Source organism: Eurytemora carolleeae, unplaced genomic scaffold (assembly GCF_000591075.1).
Source record: "Eurytemora carolleeae unplaced genomic scaffold, Eaff_2.0 scaffold1864, whole genome shotgun sequence".
NCBI classification, from domain to species: Eukaryota; Metazoa; Arthropoda; class Copepoda; order Calanoida; family Temoridae; genus Eurytemora; species Eurytemora carolleeae.
In genome coordinates this window covers 1-13,834 of record NW_019397749.1, presented here as the reverse complement: position 1 = coordinate 13,834, position 13,834 = coordinate 1, and the positions used below count along the sequence as shown (strand labels likewise).

Here is a 13,834-nt window from a genome sequence, read left to right as displayed (position 1 = left end):
ATATATTTATCTCTCTATCTATCTCTAATCTCCATATATCTATCAATCTATCTCTAATCTTCATATATTTATCTCTCTATCTATCTCTAATCTCCATATATCTATCAATTTATCTCTAATCTTCATACATATAGCTATCTATCTATCTATCTCTAATCTTCATATATTTATCAATATATCTCTAATCTCCGTACATCTATTAATCTATCTCTAATCTCCATATATTTATCTCTCTATCTATCTCTAATCTCCAGCTATTCCTGAGATAATCGAACTACTGGGAAACAGAACAAAATATGGTGGCACTTTCAAAAATGAAAGATTGTAAGTATTTGTTAGATCGTGTTTTCATTATTTTTAAGCTAAAGTTAATTGAGTCTTAGGCACAGACTAATGTTTCCTAATCCTTATATTTTTGCAACTTATTGGTGTAAACCTTTGATATTTCAAAAAAGATTATTTTATCTAACAGAATTCAAAGTTTGAAATATCTAAGGTCTACGACATTGGGCTTTTTTAGAGAAAAAATAACAATTTATTTTCAGGCGCCATATTGTTGTATGCGGACATATTACTTATGAGAGTGTTACTTACTTCCTAAAGGTAAGCTGAAAGTGATTTAAACAAACTTTAATCTTCTAATTCCTATTTTTTCAAGCTGATGTTGGAAACCTTGGAAACCTCTTTGGTTAATAAAAATATTTTATCTCTGATAGTCTGTAATGTTATCTACTCTAAAATATATATGTATTCTATATTATACATGTAATTTATGGTTTCTATGTAGTCTATGTTAATGCTATTTATGTGCTTTATGTTATCTGTGTATACTATGTTATCTATGTACTCTATGTACTCTATGTACTTCATGATATTTATGCACTTTATTTAACCATTGTATTCTTTTTTTCTATGTACTCAATGTTATCTATATACTCTATGTACTCTATATTATATATGCAGTCTATATTATCTATGTACTCTATGTACTTTATGTTGTCTGTGTAATCTATTTTATATATCCACTCATATTATCTATGTGCTCTATATAATCATATGTGCTCTACATTATCTATGTACTTTACTGTATGTTATTTATATGTACTCTTTGTACTTTCTGTTATCTATGCACTCTGTGTTATATATGTACTCTATGTTAAATAATGTACTCTATGTTATCTATATCTACTCTATGCATATATAACAGAAAGTGCAAAGAGTACACTCTTTGTTATCTATGTACTCTATGCTATCTATGCACTCTATATTATCTATGTATTCCATGTATTTTATATTATCTATTTACTCTATATTAGCTATGTACTCATTGTTTCTATGAACTCTTTTAGCTTTGTACTTAGTGTCATTTATGCACTCTAGGGTTTCTATGATCACTAAATTATCCATTTACTTTAGGGTTTATGCATACTGTACAACAAGCATTCACGCACTGCCCATTATATCATGTACTGTAGTTCTCTATGAAACCATGAAATCTTTGTACTCATCTTACTTACTCGGTGTACTTCATGACCGCTCTTTTTTAAACTTACTCTTTTTTTTCTCTGTTACCTGTCTCTACTAAATTTATGCTGTTTACTCTATGAACTAATTATACGTAGTGTACTCTATAACGTTTAAAATGTACAGTGTATTGTATAGTTAGTGTACAGTGTACAGTGTATTGTATAGTTAGTGTACACTTTTCAGGATTTTCTTCATCCTGATAGAGAGAAGGTGGAGGAGATGTGTATATTTCTTCACAGGTAACCCATTCCAACTCATTCAAGAATTCTCCTTTTACAAACCCTTATCCTGGAATTTTTCTTTTTTCCTGCCTTATCCTGGATTTTCTCCTTCCCCCCCCCCCCATCCAGGAAAAAATTAAACCGACTGTATGTCACGATGTTGAAGACGTCAGATAAATATTTCTGGGCTTTTGATGTTCGACAATCGACATAGGCATTTCGGAGATTAATTGATTTTCTCCTTATTCACCCCCTACTGCTGGAATTTCTCCTTTTTCACCCTCTACTTCTGGAATTTCTCCCTTTTCAATCCTCTCATCCCGGAATTTCTACTTTTTCACCCAATCATCCTGAAATTTCTCCTAGTTAAACCCTGCCCCTGGAATTTCTTCTTGTTTCAGCCATATTTTGAAATTTTTCCTTTCTTCTTCTCATTCTAGAATTGCTGGAAGAATTGCCTTATACACCTCTCCTACCAGTTAGAACGTCCATTGCTTTACATGGGCTATCAGCGTAGAACGTACGATAAGAGTAGATTCGAATCTAGCAAAGGAGGAATGAATTTATCGGTTTTTATTAGAAAAACGTTGACAATGTTCCGGTAGGAAGTAGAAAAGGTTAACAAAGTACCGGCAGGAAGTAGAAAAGGTTACTAGGTACCGGCAGGAAGTAGAAATGGTTAACAAGGTACCGGCAGGAAGTAGAAACGGTTAACAAGGTAACAGCAGGAAGTAGAAACGGTTAACAAGGTACCAGCAGGAAGTAGAAAAGGTTAACAAAGTACCGGCAGAAAGTAGAAACGGTTATCAAGGTACCGGCAGAAAGTAGAGAAGGTTAGTAAAGTACCAATAGGAAGTCGAAAAAGGTTAACAAGGTACCACAGGAAGTAGAAAAAAATTAACAAGGTACTGGCAGGAAGTAGAAAAAGGTTAACAAGGTACTGGCGGGAAGTAGAAAAAGGTTAACAAGGTAAGGGCAAGAAGTAGAATAAAGTTAACAAGGTACTGGCAGGAAGTAGAAAAAAGTTAACAAGGTACTGGCAAGAAGTAGAAAAAAGTTAACAAGGTACGGGCAGGAAGTGTCTCTCTTTTAATGGGGGGTCAGTCGAAGACACAATTGTAAGAAAGTGCTGCAGTTTTATTTGTTTCAAACTCTGATCTTAAAATATATTGCTTAGAGCTGAACCTGATCTTGAGTTTGAGGGATTGCTCAAGAGAAGACATACTCAAATTAAATACCTCTCCGGGTCCCTCATGAACCCAGGAGATCTAGAGAGAGCCCAGGTAAGATTTGAAAAACCTTATATACGTTTATAAAACTGTTATAAGTTGTTCCTAAGAGGACAAAGAGAACCTTAAATCAAATGAGTCTCCAAATTTTTTTTTTAAAAGGTCGTGTGTTACAATTCAACTAAAAATATTATATCAGTTGCAAGGACTAGATGACTGATTCACCCAGGGGGGCTGGATCTTAGCTACCTCTCCTTGTGTATGAGCCTGAGTGTACACTTGGGTAGTTTACTGATAAAGGATATTAAGAGATTATGTTATGGCCTATTCATACAGTACAAATATTAAATATATGCAGTATGCTTTCGGACTTGAGTACAAGTTTATGGGGAGGTTTTGTGTCTTGAATTTTACTCAGTTTTCTCAGAACAGTTTATTAACGACGAAATAAAAGACTAAGTGTACGTCTTCCTGTGAAAATGTAATCCTGCACACGATAAAGGAGTAGTGGATTTAATAGTTACATGGAAACAAATTCTCCATTTAAATATTTTCAGAAATCACCCCCCGGTACCGTAATATACAGATTGACGTTTGGAAGTTAAGTACATGGCCTGTACAATTAGTAAAGGATTAGCGTACATCATCACTCTGTATACTATAACCTCGTTGTATTCACATTTGTTTCCTTCAAGAAAGCATGAGACTTCCATATATTTTACTTTGAAAATTGATTATTTTTAATTGTGGTTTCTCTAATTCAGAAACAATGGTCATAATTTACTACTTTTCAAAATAGAAAAAAAATATCTTACTATATTGTGAATCGGTAATACTATAGTATATGAATAAAAATCAATAAAGCAATGCACTGAGTTTCTCAAATATTCAACGTGCTGCACTGCAGTGTAGAAGAATATTTTTATTTTAATAAACATAAAATTATTCTAAATCGGAGAATATCTATTTAAGTACTGCTGCCCCATGGACAAAATACAGGGGTGTATATTTTAATAAACATAAAATTATTCTATATGGGAGAATATCTATTTAATAACTGCTGCCCTGGACTAAATACAGGGGTGTATATTTTAATAAACATAAAAATTATTCTATATCGGAGAATATCTATTTAAGTACCGCTGCCCCATGGACAAAATACAGGGGTGTATATTTTAATAAACATAAAATTATTCTATATCGGAGAATATCTATTTAAGTACTACTCAGGGAGCAAGGAATAGAAGGGAGAGACAACTGACGCGGTTCGCCCTACCATATTATACATGCTTTGCAGACGGTACTCCATTTTATATCAAGCTGTTTGGTTTCTTTAGTAGGGCCCCACAGGAAAAATATGTATTGGCTCAATTTCTTTTTTAAATATATTAGATTCAAGTTTTTTAAGATTTTATGTTTTTAGCTTGTTGCTGCACTGCAGTGTAGAAGAATATTTTTATTTTAATAAACATAAAATTATTCTATATCGGAGAATATCTATTTAAGTACTGCTGCCCCATGGACAAAATGCAGGGGTGTATATTTTAATAAACATAAAAATTATTCTATATCGGAGAATATCTATTTAAGTACTGCTGCCCCATGGACAAAATGCAGTAAACATAAAAATTATTCTATATCGGAGAATATCTATTTAAGTACTGCTGCCCCATGGACAAAATGCAGGGGTGTATATTTTAATAAACATAAAATTATTCTATATGGGAGAATATCTATTTAATAACTGCTGCCCTGGACAAAATACAGGGGTGTATATTTTATCTAAAAATTATTTTAAAAATCATATTATTTTTCCAGAAGTTATGTATGTATTCATTGATTTGGGGAAAATGAATGAATTTGTGGATAAAAGAATGAAAAAGAATGAAAAAGAATGAAAAGGAATGAAAAAACTTGGCTTTTCATGGGGGGGGGGGGGTAATTCCCTAAAATATACAACCCTGACAAAATATAATACTGCTGACACAACTAATGGTTTATTTACGGACCAAAGGGAGTGTTAAAGAAATATTTCTCAGCTTTCAGAATTTAAACAATTTAAAATTCAAAGCTGTCGCAAAATTTGCAAACCTTTAACTACATATGAAAAGAAGCAGCAGAAGTTTTGTTGAGAATTTAGTAAAATGAGATCGAAGTCACATCTTTTCAAAAATGTTCTGGTCAGTTATATTTGTTATATTTAAAGAATGAATTGTCAAGAAATTGAATTTTTGCCACAAACTCAAATCCTTGCAACCTAAAAGTGAAAACCTTTGCTTATTCAAGCTTAGAATGTGATCGTATATGATTCTTAGTTTGAAATTTCTACGGTCTAAGACATTGGGTTGCAAAAAAATAAGTGTTACAAAATCAGTGTTTGTGGCAAAGACTCAATTTTCTTAAATCAGTTTTTCCTAATTGTCACTGATCACAAAGAGTAAGAAAATATTTGCAAACACTACCTACAAAACTCTTTTAACATTAAGCTATATATTTTGTACAAATGCAGCATCGGCTTAAACTTTAACAATCTTTATGGAAAGGGTAAAATTATTATTTTGCAAATATCAAGTTTTAAGAATTTTATTGTAGTGAAACTTAAATTTTATCAACAACTGCAGATCAATTTAATTCCTTAAAATCTTAAAGAATACCCTTGTAGATTTTAATAGCAATCCTAAAAAAAAAGATTTTCTGAGTAGATATTAAATTTGATTGATCATTATTGCTGTCCTAACAACTATTTCTCTATCTATCCTTGCTTTATTATCCTTGGTATCAACATTTCCTCTTTATAACCATCCTTACTTTATTATCCTTGGTATCAACATTTCCTCTTTATAACCATCCTTACTTTATTATCCTTGGTATTAACATTTCCTGTTTATAACCATCCTTACTTTAGTATCCTTGTAATCAACTATTCTTCTATATATAACCATCCTTACTTTAGTATCCTCGGTATCAACTTTTCCTCTTTATAACCATCCTTACTTTATTATCCTCGGTATCAACTTTTCCTCTTTATAACCATCCTTACTTTATTATCCTCGGTATCAACTTTTCCTCTTTATAACCATCCTTACTTTAGTATCCTCGGTATCAACTTTTCCTCTTTATAACCATCCTAACTTTAGTATCCTTGGTATCAACTTTTCCTCTTTATAACCATCCTTACTCCTCGGTATCAACTTTTCCTCTTTATAACCATCCTAACTTTAGTATCCTTGGTATCAACTTTTCCTCTTTATAACCATCCTTACTTTATTATCCTTGGTATCAACTTTTCCTCTATATAACCATCCTTACTTTAGTATCCTTGGTATCAACTTTTCCTCAATATATAACCATCCTTACTTTATTATCCTTGGTATCAACTATTCCTTTATATAACCATCTTGTCTCTAGTATTCTTGGTATTATTTTTTCCTCTATATAACCATCCTTACTTTATTATCATTGGAATCAACTATTTATTTATATAACCATCTTGTATCTAATATTCTTGAAATCATTTTTTTATCTATATAACCATCCTCACTTTATTATCCTTGGTATCATTTTTTCCTCTGTATTCCCATCCTTACTTTATTATTCTTGGAATCAACTATTCCTCTATATATAACCATCCTTGCTTTAATATCCTTGGTATCAGCTATTTCTAAACCATCCTTACTTTAATATCCTTGGTATCAACTATTCCTTAACCATCCTTGCTTTAATATCCTTGGTATCAACTATTCCTTAACCATCCTTGCTTTAATATCCTTGGTATCAATTATTCCTTAATCATCCTTGCTTTAATATCCTTGGAATCAACTATTCCTTAACCATCCTTGCTTTAATATCCTTGGTATCAACTATTCCTTAACCATCCTTGCTTTAATATCCTTGGAATCAACTATTCCTTAATCATCCTTGCTTTAATATCCTTGGAATCAACTATTCCTTAACCATCCTTGTTTTAATATCCTTTGAATCAACTATTCCTTAACCATCCTTGCTTTAATATCCTTGGAATCGAATCAACTATTCCTTAACCATCCTTGCTTTGATATCCTTGGAATCAACTATTTTTTCCTTTATGAAAGCATCCTTGTTTTATAATCCTTGGTATCTACAATTGGTTTTTTAAAGCAGGCATTTTGTTTATTTATTTATTTTAATTAATCTATGGTCATTATTATCTTACCTTCAAGTTTTAGTATCCTTATTATAAACTTTAACATGGATTTTTAGGATAAAAAGATAGAATTTAGTTGATATTCATATGTTTTCTTTTTAAGGTTAGAGAGGCAGAGGCATGTCTTCTTCTAGCAAACAAATATTGCCAGGTACAACAATGTTCAAAAAAATTTATTTATCTTTATAAATAAAAAAATATAAGTTTTTATTTAGCATTAAATTTAACAAAGTATTGACCGTTTGAAGTTTGTTATTTTGGATTGGTTGAAAATTAAAAATGGATAATTAAAATTTTTTTGTTTAACCTATTAAAATGTTAATTTCAATTTTCAACCAAGCCAAAATGACAAACTTTTTTTAGACAACCTGTATGCTTATAAACTTATTTTATACTACATACTCAAAATTAATTATAATCCGCCCCTTGAAGGGTTCCTCCAGCCCATTGATTGTTTCCCCCTTTCCCTTAATCGATTCGCCTGTTATTTTAAGCTCTATCTTGGTCTCATAAAGTGAATCGGTTTGGACTATATTTTGAAAACTTTTAATAAACCTTCCAAGATTGCAGAGAACTGTCATAAGTTTAAGTTTGCTGTAATTAAACTTTGCAATATTTTTAACCTAAAAAAATTAAACATGTTTTTGGATCCTTTTTTGGTTCGATTTTTCCTTTATTTTCTGTCAGGGTTTTTGGCAATTGTATGATGTAAGAAAAGCACATGTTAAGAATAATCAATTTTGAACCAATTTTTTTTTCTTACACTAAGCAAAACTTGGACCCTCTAAAAGAAAATATAGGCAAAATTTATAAATATGGCAAATTAACAATTTTATAAGGCAGAATAGAGGATGGTTAAACGGGTGGGAGGTGTAAATAAAATTTGATAAAATTTTTTGTTATTTTTAGCTTTACAGATCTAAAACTTAGTTTTTGGAGAGCCCTTAGAAATTGACTAACCTACCCCCTACCCCCCCCCCCCAGCAATACAAAAATTAAAATAGCCCAATTAGTAAAGGGTTTTATGAAACAGCCACGCATTTTTACTTCCTTCGTGTTTAGGATCCAGATGCGGAAGATGCCGCAAATATTATGAGAGTTATCTCCATTAAAAACTATTCTCATAAAGTCAGGGTTATTCTCCAGCTTATGCAATACCATAATAAGGTAAATTATCATTGAAAATAAATACAAAATTTCTTCTTATCATCATTAACCCCGCCCCAACCCCCAACCCCCCTCCCTCAAGTACTCTCATTAGAATTAATACTTTATAATACAGACGGGATGAACCTTGTTGTAGTTATGTTCACATGATTGAAATACTGATGTATTTTCTATCCTCGAAAAAAGTAATCAATTGTTCAATTATTAGTTTCTATTTTCTCATTATTCACAAAGATTTTCTTCAGATATTCTAGAATTATTATTGAAAAGACGACAATTGAAGAAATCTGCGAATAAATTCATAGAAAATGAGAAATCCAATGTAATGAAGAAAACAAAATAATTTGATTATAGCATTGATTTATTGACTAATTTCTTTTGAGAAATATGTTCCTAACCATCTAATTAGTTTACTGTATAATTTTTACTTTATTTTTCGTTGTCGTTGTTTAATAATTTTAAAAAACCGATTCTGAAAATGTATGAAAGTCGACTTTGCACTCAAACTAATTAATTATACATCGTGAAAAAGTTTTAAATGTCTCAAATGAATACTAAAGAATTTGACCACAACACTGCATACTCAGTTTAACTACCTTACATAGCCGGTCCGTCCCTTTAAACGCTTTATCTGATCAAAAATGAATAATAAATTCCTATTTATTTCTTTTAATTTCATTTCAATTTTGGTTTCTACAGAAATGATTTGCGTATTTCTGCTTCAAAGACATTGAAGTAAGCTTTTAGGTTTAAAAGTACCTTTGCGAATAAAGGGTGAATAAATATTATAGGGAAGTCCTTTAAAGACAATAGTTTAGGCATATTTGATGAATATACCGAGTTTAGTCGAATTTGATGAATATACCGAGTTTAGGCGTATTTGATGAATATACTGAGTTTATGCGTATTTGATGAATATACTGAGTTTAGGCGTATTTGATGAATATACCGAGTTGGTCCTTGGCTAATGGTGATGACGTCATTTGTCTAGCTGAACTCAAGCTTGGATTTATTGCTCAGGTAGAATTAATTATTTAATTAATTAATCAGTTAATCAATAAATTAATATGATCAATCATTCAATTACTAAAGTAGTAGTTAAAATCGTAATTTACGATAAAGCGCGGGCAATTATTAAGACTAATTATGAGTGACCCCCTGTGCAACTCTGGGTTTCCAAGCTATTGTATATTTATAATTAATTAGTTAATCAGTCAATCAATCAACAAATAAATAAAATTTATTTGTGTAGATTGTACACTGTATTATAATTATACTCTACAGAAAGGTTCCTAAAACAAAACAATTATTTAACCTAAATTAAACTTTTTAAGTTCCCACCAAATTTTAAAATGTTTTCAGAAGATATAATTCAAAAAACGTCTGTTTATATAGGACGGAAGGGTACAGAACTCATGTATTAACTCCAGAGAGGGAAATTTTTAAATATAACTAAATATAACTAAATATAACTAAATAATACTGAATATAACTAAATATAACTAAATACAACTAAATACAACTAAATATAACTAAATATAACTAAATATAACTAAATACTAAATATAACTAAATATAACTAAATATAACTAAATATAACTAAATATAACTAAATATAACTAAATATAACTAAATATAACTAAATACAACTAAATATAACTAAATATAACTTAATACTAAATCTAACTAAAATATCCTTAAATGTAAACCATTTTAATGGGAGTGCAGTAAGTATTGAGTTTGGCAGTAAAAGACAATTTGGGACAGTAATAAAAAACAAAAAACCCTGTATGCGAAAGAATTCAGTATCATGCTGCAAAATATTTGTTAAATCTTTATTCAAATCGTTCCAAAATCAAATTACATTTTTAAATTATCATGTTATTTTCTATTTTCTTATCTTAGTTTTTTTGCATTTTAGGGTTTTTTTAAGTTTTTGTATCTTAAGGTTTCAAATCTATTTAAATTTACAAAAGCAGGAAGTTGAGTAAATTTTAGAGCGTCATTTTTGTTTTCAATGTGTACACAACAAAACATTAATTCGATTAAAAATGTTACCATTTTTATACATAATATTGTATTAAAAGTTCTTTGTTTTCTGGATTAAATTTCTCTAAATAAAATACAATTTTTGCGTGTTAAATGCGCGAAATACTTCTTGTGTTCAAGAGCTCATCTTTATCCACGAATTTTTTTTAAGCAATAAACGCCAAAACGGCAGAACCGATCATCAAGCCCAAATTTTTTGATGGACACTTCAAGAAAAGTATATTATCCTTTTGATGGAACGTTCAATGTTTATCTAGAGTTGTTTGGCCCCTGGTTTCACCACCTTGATGGCAAACCTGTTCGCTATGAGGTCCGGGGACACCAACTCAGATATGGAGGTCTGGCAGAGGGACTACCTCACGGTAAATAGTATTATTATTATTGTTGTAATCATTATTATTATTTTATCATTCTCGTGTAATAAATAAAGTAATAACCCCCTTATCTTTGAAACCTGAACCTACCTGTATAAATATTTAGTTAGAATCAACTTACCGTATTATCCATATTTTCAGTCAGTTCAATCTATACCTGTACCTTGTAGATATACATATAGTTGTTGAATAAAGACTCTATTTACGGACGGTTAGAACTACCATTGCTCGGTAGAGTGTAGAGTCTGATTGCTATGTGTGTTGAAAAATACATAGTTGGACCTACCAGTGTTCGGTAGAGAGGATAGAGTTTGATAGCTTTGTGTGTGGATAGATACACACTTAGACCTACCAGGGTTCGGTAGAGGGGATAGTGTTTGATATCTTGTGTGTGGTAGATACATACTTAGACTTACCATGGTTCGGTAGAGAGGATAGTGTTTGATAGCTTTGTGTGTGGATAGATACATACTTAGACCTACCAGGGTTCGGTAGAGAGGATAGAGTTTGATATCTTGTGGGTGGATAAATACACACTTAGACCTACCAGGGTTCGGTAGAGAGGATAGAGTGCGATATCTTGTGTGTGTGGATAAATATATACTTACAGAGAAATATTGGAGTAAGGCATTTATTACGATACTATTCTTGTTCATTTGTTTGTCTCCAATAAACGTCGAAACGGTTGAACCAATCAAACCCGAATTTTTGATGGCACTCTCTCTCCACTAAACCTACAATTCATTCGGGCAGACTGCCGCAGAAGACGGTGTATGCAGTGCACAGTCACACCGAAATCTAAGTTTATAGAGGGCAATTCATATGACCCTAGGGAAGGTTTATGGCGTTCAAATTCAAAATATTGATCCTGGAAACAAAATGCACCAATTTAAACTGAAAAATCCGCGAAATTTTTTGGGCGGAAGAAGAATAGAAAATTGTGACTTGAATGGCTAAAAATTGAAAATGATATTTGGAAGTGAAGTGCCAAAGGTCTAGTTCATATATATATTTTTGGGGGCCTGTAAACATACATAAACTGGTAAAATATCTTAGAAGGTTTAGACAAATTTGAGCTTTGACCTAAATGAGACAAATCTAATTAAAGTATTTTTTTCCTCTGAGGGAACACACTTTTTTTACTCTCTACCACACCTCCATGGATACAAAACTGAAATATAATTATTTTATTTCATTTCATTAACAACCTGACATCTCCACTCTTCAGTGTCCAGTCATTAAAAGCCCAATATATCCCAACAAACATAAAACAAATCATACAAAAGTTAATAAGTAACATATTAAAGTTAAATGAGATGAAAAAAATCTATACATTAATCGTTTCTAATTTCTTACTTATTACATCATGTACTTTTTTAATGTTTGAATTTTTGTTCAAAATCGTTACTTAAACACTTCCTATTTACTGGAATAACCATAATTATTGTTTGAATTATTCATCCAAAATGTAAGTTCAAAGGATTTCATTAAACTGTAGTCAAAGGGACTTTTACGTGACAGCAATGCCCGATTTACAACGGTACCATTAAATGCTTTTTCTGATCAAGTATGAATTAGATATCAATGTTTATATATTTTACAACTGATTATTTTCAATTGTAGTTTCCATATATTGATCAGATGAAAGTTTCAAGGGTACCGTTGTGAATCGGGCATTTTCATCTATCAATACTACGCTTTCAGTCCCTTTAATTATTTACCATTTAAAAGTTTTTACACTGCAGGTAGGGATGTTAACGTTTTCATTTTTTTGTTATGAAAACGACGACGGAAAATCGAAAATGAAATCGTTAACGACGACCCTTCGTTAACTATCGTTGACGAAGAGAGGCAACCGACCTGATGGTCATCTGTACTTATCATTGAGTAGTTTTTAAGAAAATATCAAGAAGCTTTAGCTCCCTCACAACTGTTTAACTTCATGTAAGGCGACATTCAATAAAGTGGCATGATTTTGTTTTTCAAAAGCGATTGTTTTTCCAAAGTTCGTCGTTTCTTTAACGATCTTTAACGACAACCCTTCGTTAACATAATTCAATGGTTCATTACATTTTTTTTCAAAAACGATTGAAAAAAAAACAAACAAAAAACGATTCAAAAACGATTAACAACCCTAACTGCAGGTAACGAACTGAGTCCCAAAAACCTAAGAGATCCCTTTAGGAAAACTTAACTTATTATTGAATTATCATTATTATTTATTATTACATTATATTGATATATTATTATTTAGGCAGCTGAACTATGTTTTGTAAAACTAAAGCTGTTACTGTTGGCAATAGAGACAAATTCTGAGGAAGGAAACGGTACGAAATCTTATTTATCTCTAACAACAACTGTAAAAGTTTTCAAAATATTAAATGAGATTAAATCTATGTATGAATTATTCGATATAATCCTGATTTCTTCGAAAAAAATATGCAAAATTAATTTCACAGACTCACGCCAGCTTGACAGGTGTTTATATTTATAAATATATCTATCTTGTATCAACATTAAATGAATCTACAGTGGTCACCAAAAAACAATAGCATACTTTTCGTCTTCTTCATTTGTTCAGTCATGAAGTTTGTAGCTGATTTATTTCTAAAAGCGAGGCCTAAAGGCACATTTTTGTTGATGCGAATCTAAGGATCAAGCATTAATTCATATTTTTTGCAAATCTACGAATATATTTTATTCCTCTTCGATTTCCGTAGTGGTCATACCCAACAGGAATAATTTTACTTGAGGGATCAAGTATTTATCCTAAAAGGAACCCTGTCTATGCCATAAACTCCAATTTTTTAATCCCCAACATAATCCCAAACTTCTAATGTTTTTAAAGTGGTTACATTGAATATAGAGATCAAGCGTTCACGATTAACGATATTCTCTCCGCACAAAAGTTCCAATCTCTAACTATTTCCATCAATACGTCAGCTACACCAATTACAAACTTTCAAAATGTGATAATTGAAAACAAAGATGATAATAATTCCACATTTTAATGGGTCCCACTCCCGGGTGGACCAAGGTCGCAAATTTTAGAGACTATTTGTGACTAGTAGTCAGTATTATTTA

At 31.1% G+C, this 13,834-nt stretch overlaps 1 protein-coding gene across 1 annotated transcript in view; it reads left to right on the top strand.

The window, feature by feature from the left end:
• Positions 1-13,077, top strand: part of LOC111715762 (calcium-activated potassium channel slowpoke) — a gene marked incomplete at both ends in the record, with an annotated part of 34,244 nt that extends 21,167 nt beyond the window's left edge. Inside the window, 9 exon segments of the mRNA XM_023491134.1 lie at positions 255-324; positions 546-603; positions 1,711-1,766; positions 2,926-3,031; positions 7,264-7,311; positions 8,223-8,327; positions 9,258-9,347; positions 10,634-10,738; positions 13,005-13,077. Coding sequence (XP_023346902.1) covers positions 255-324; positions 546-603; positions 1,711-1,766; positions 2,926-3,031; positions 7,264-7,311; positions 8,223-8,327; positions 9,258-9,347; positions 10,634-10,738; positions 13,005-13,077 — 711 coding nt within the window.
• Positions 13,078-13,834: the final 757 nt, after the last annotated feature.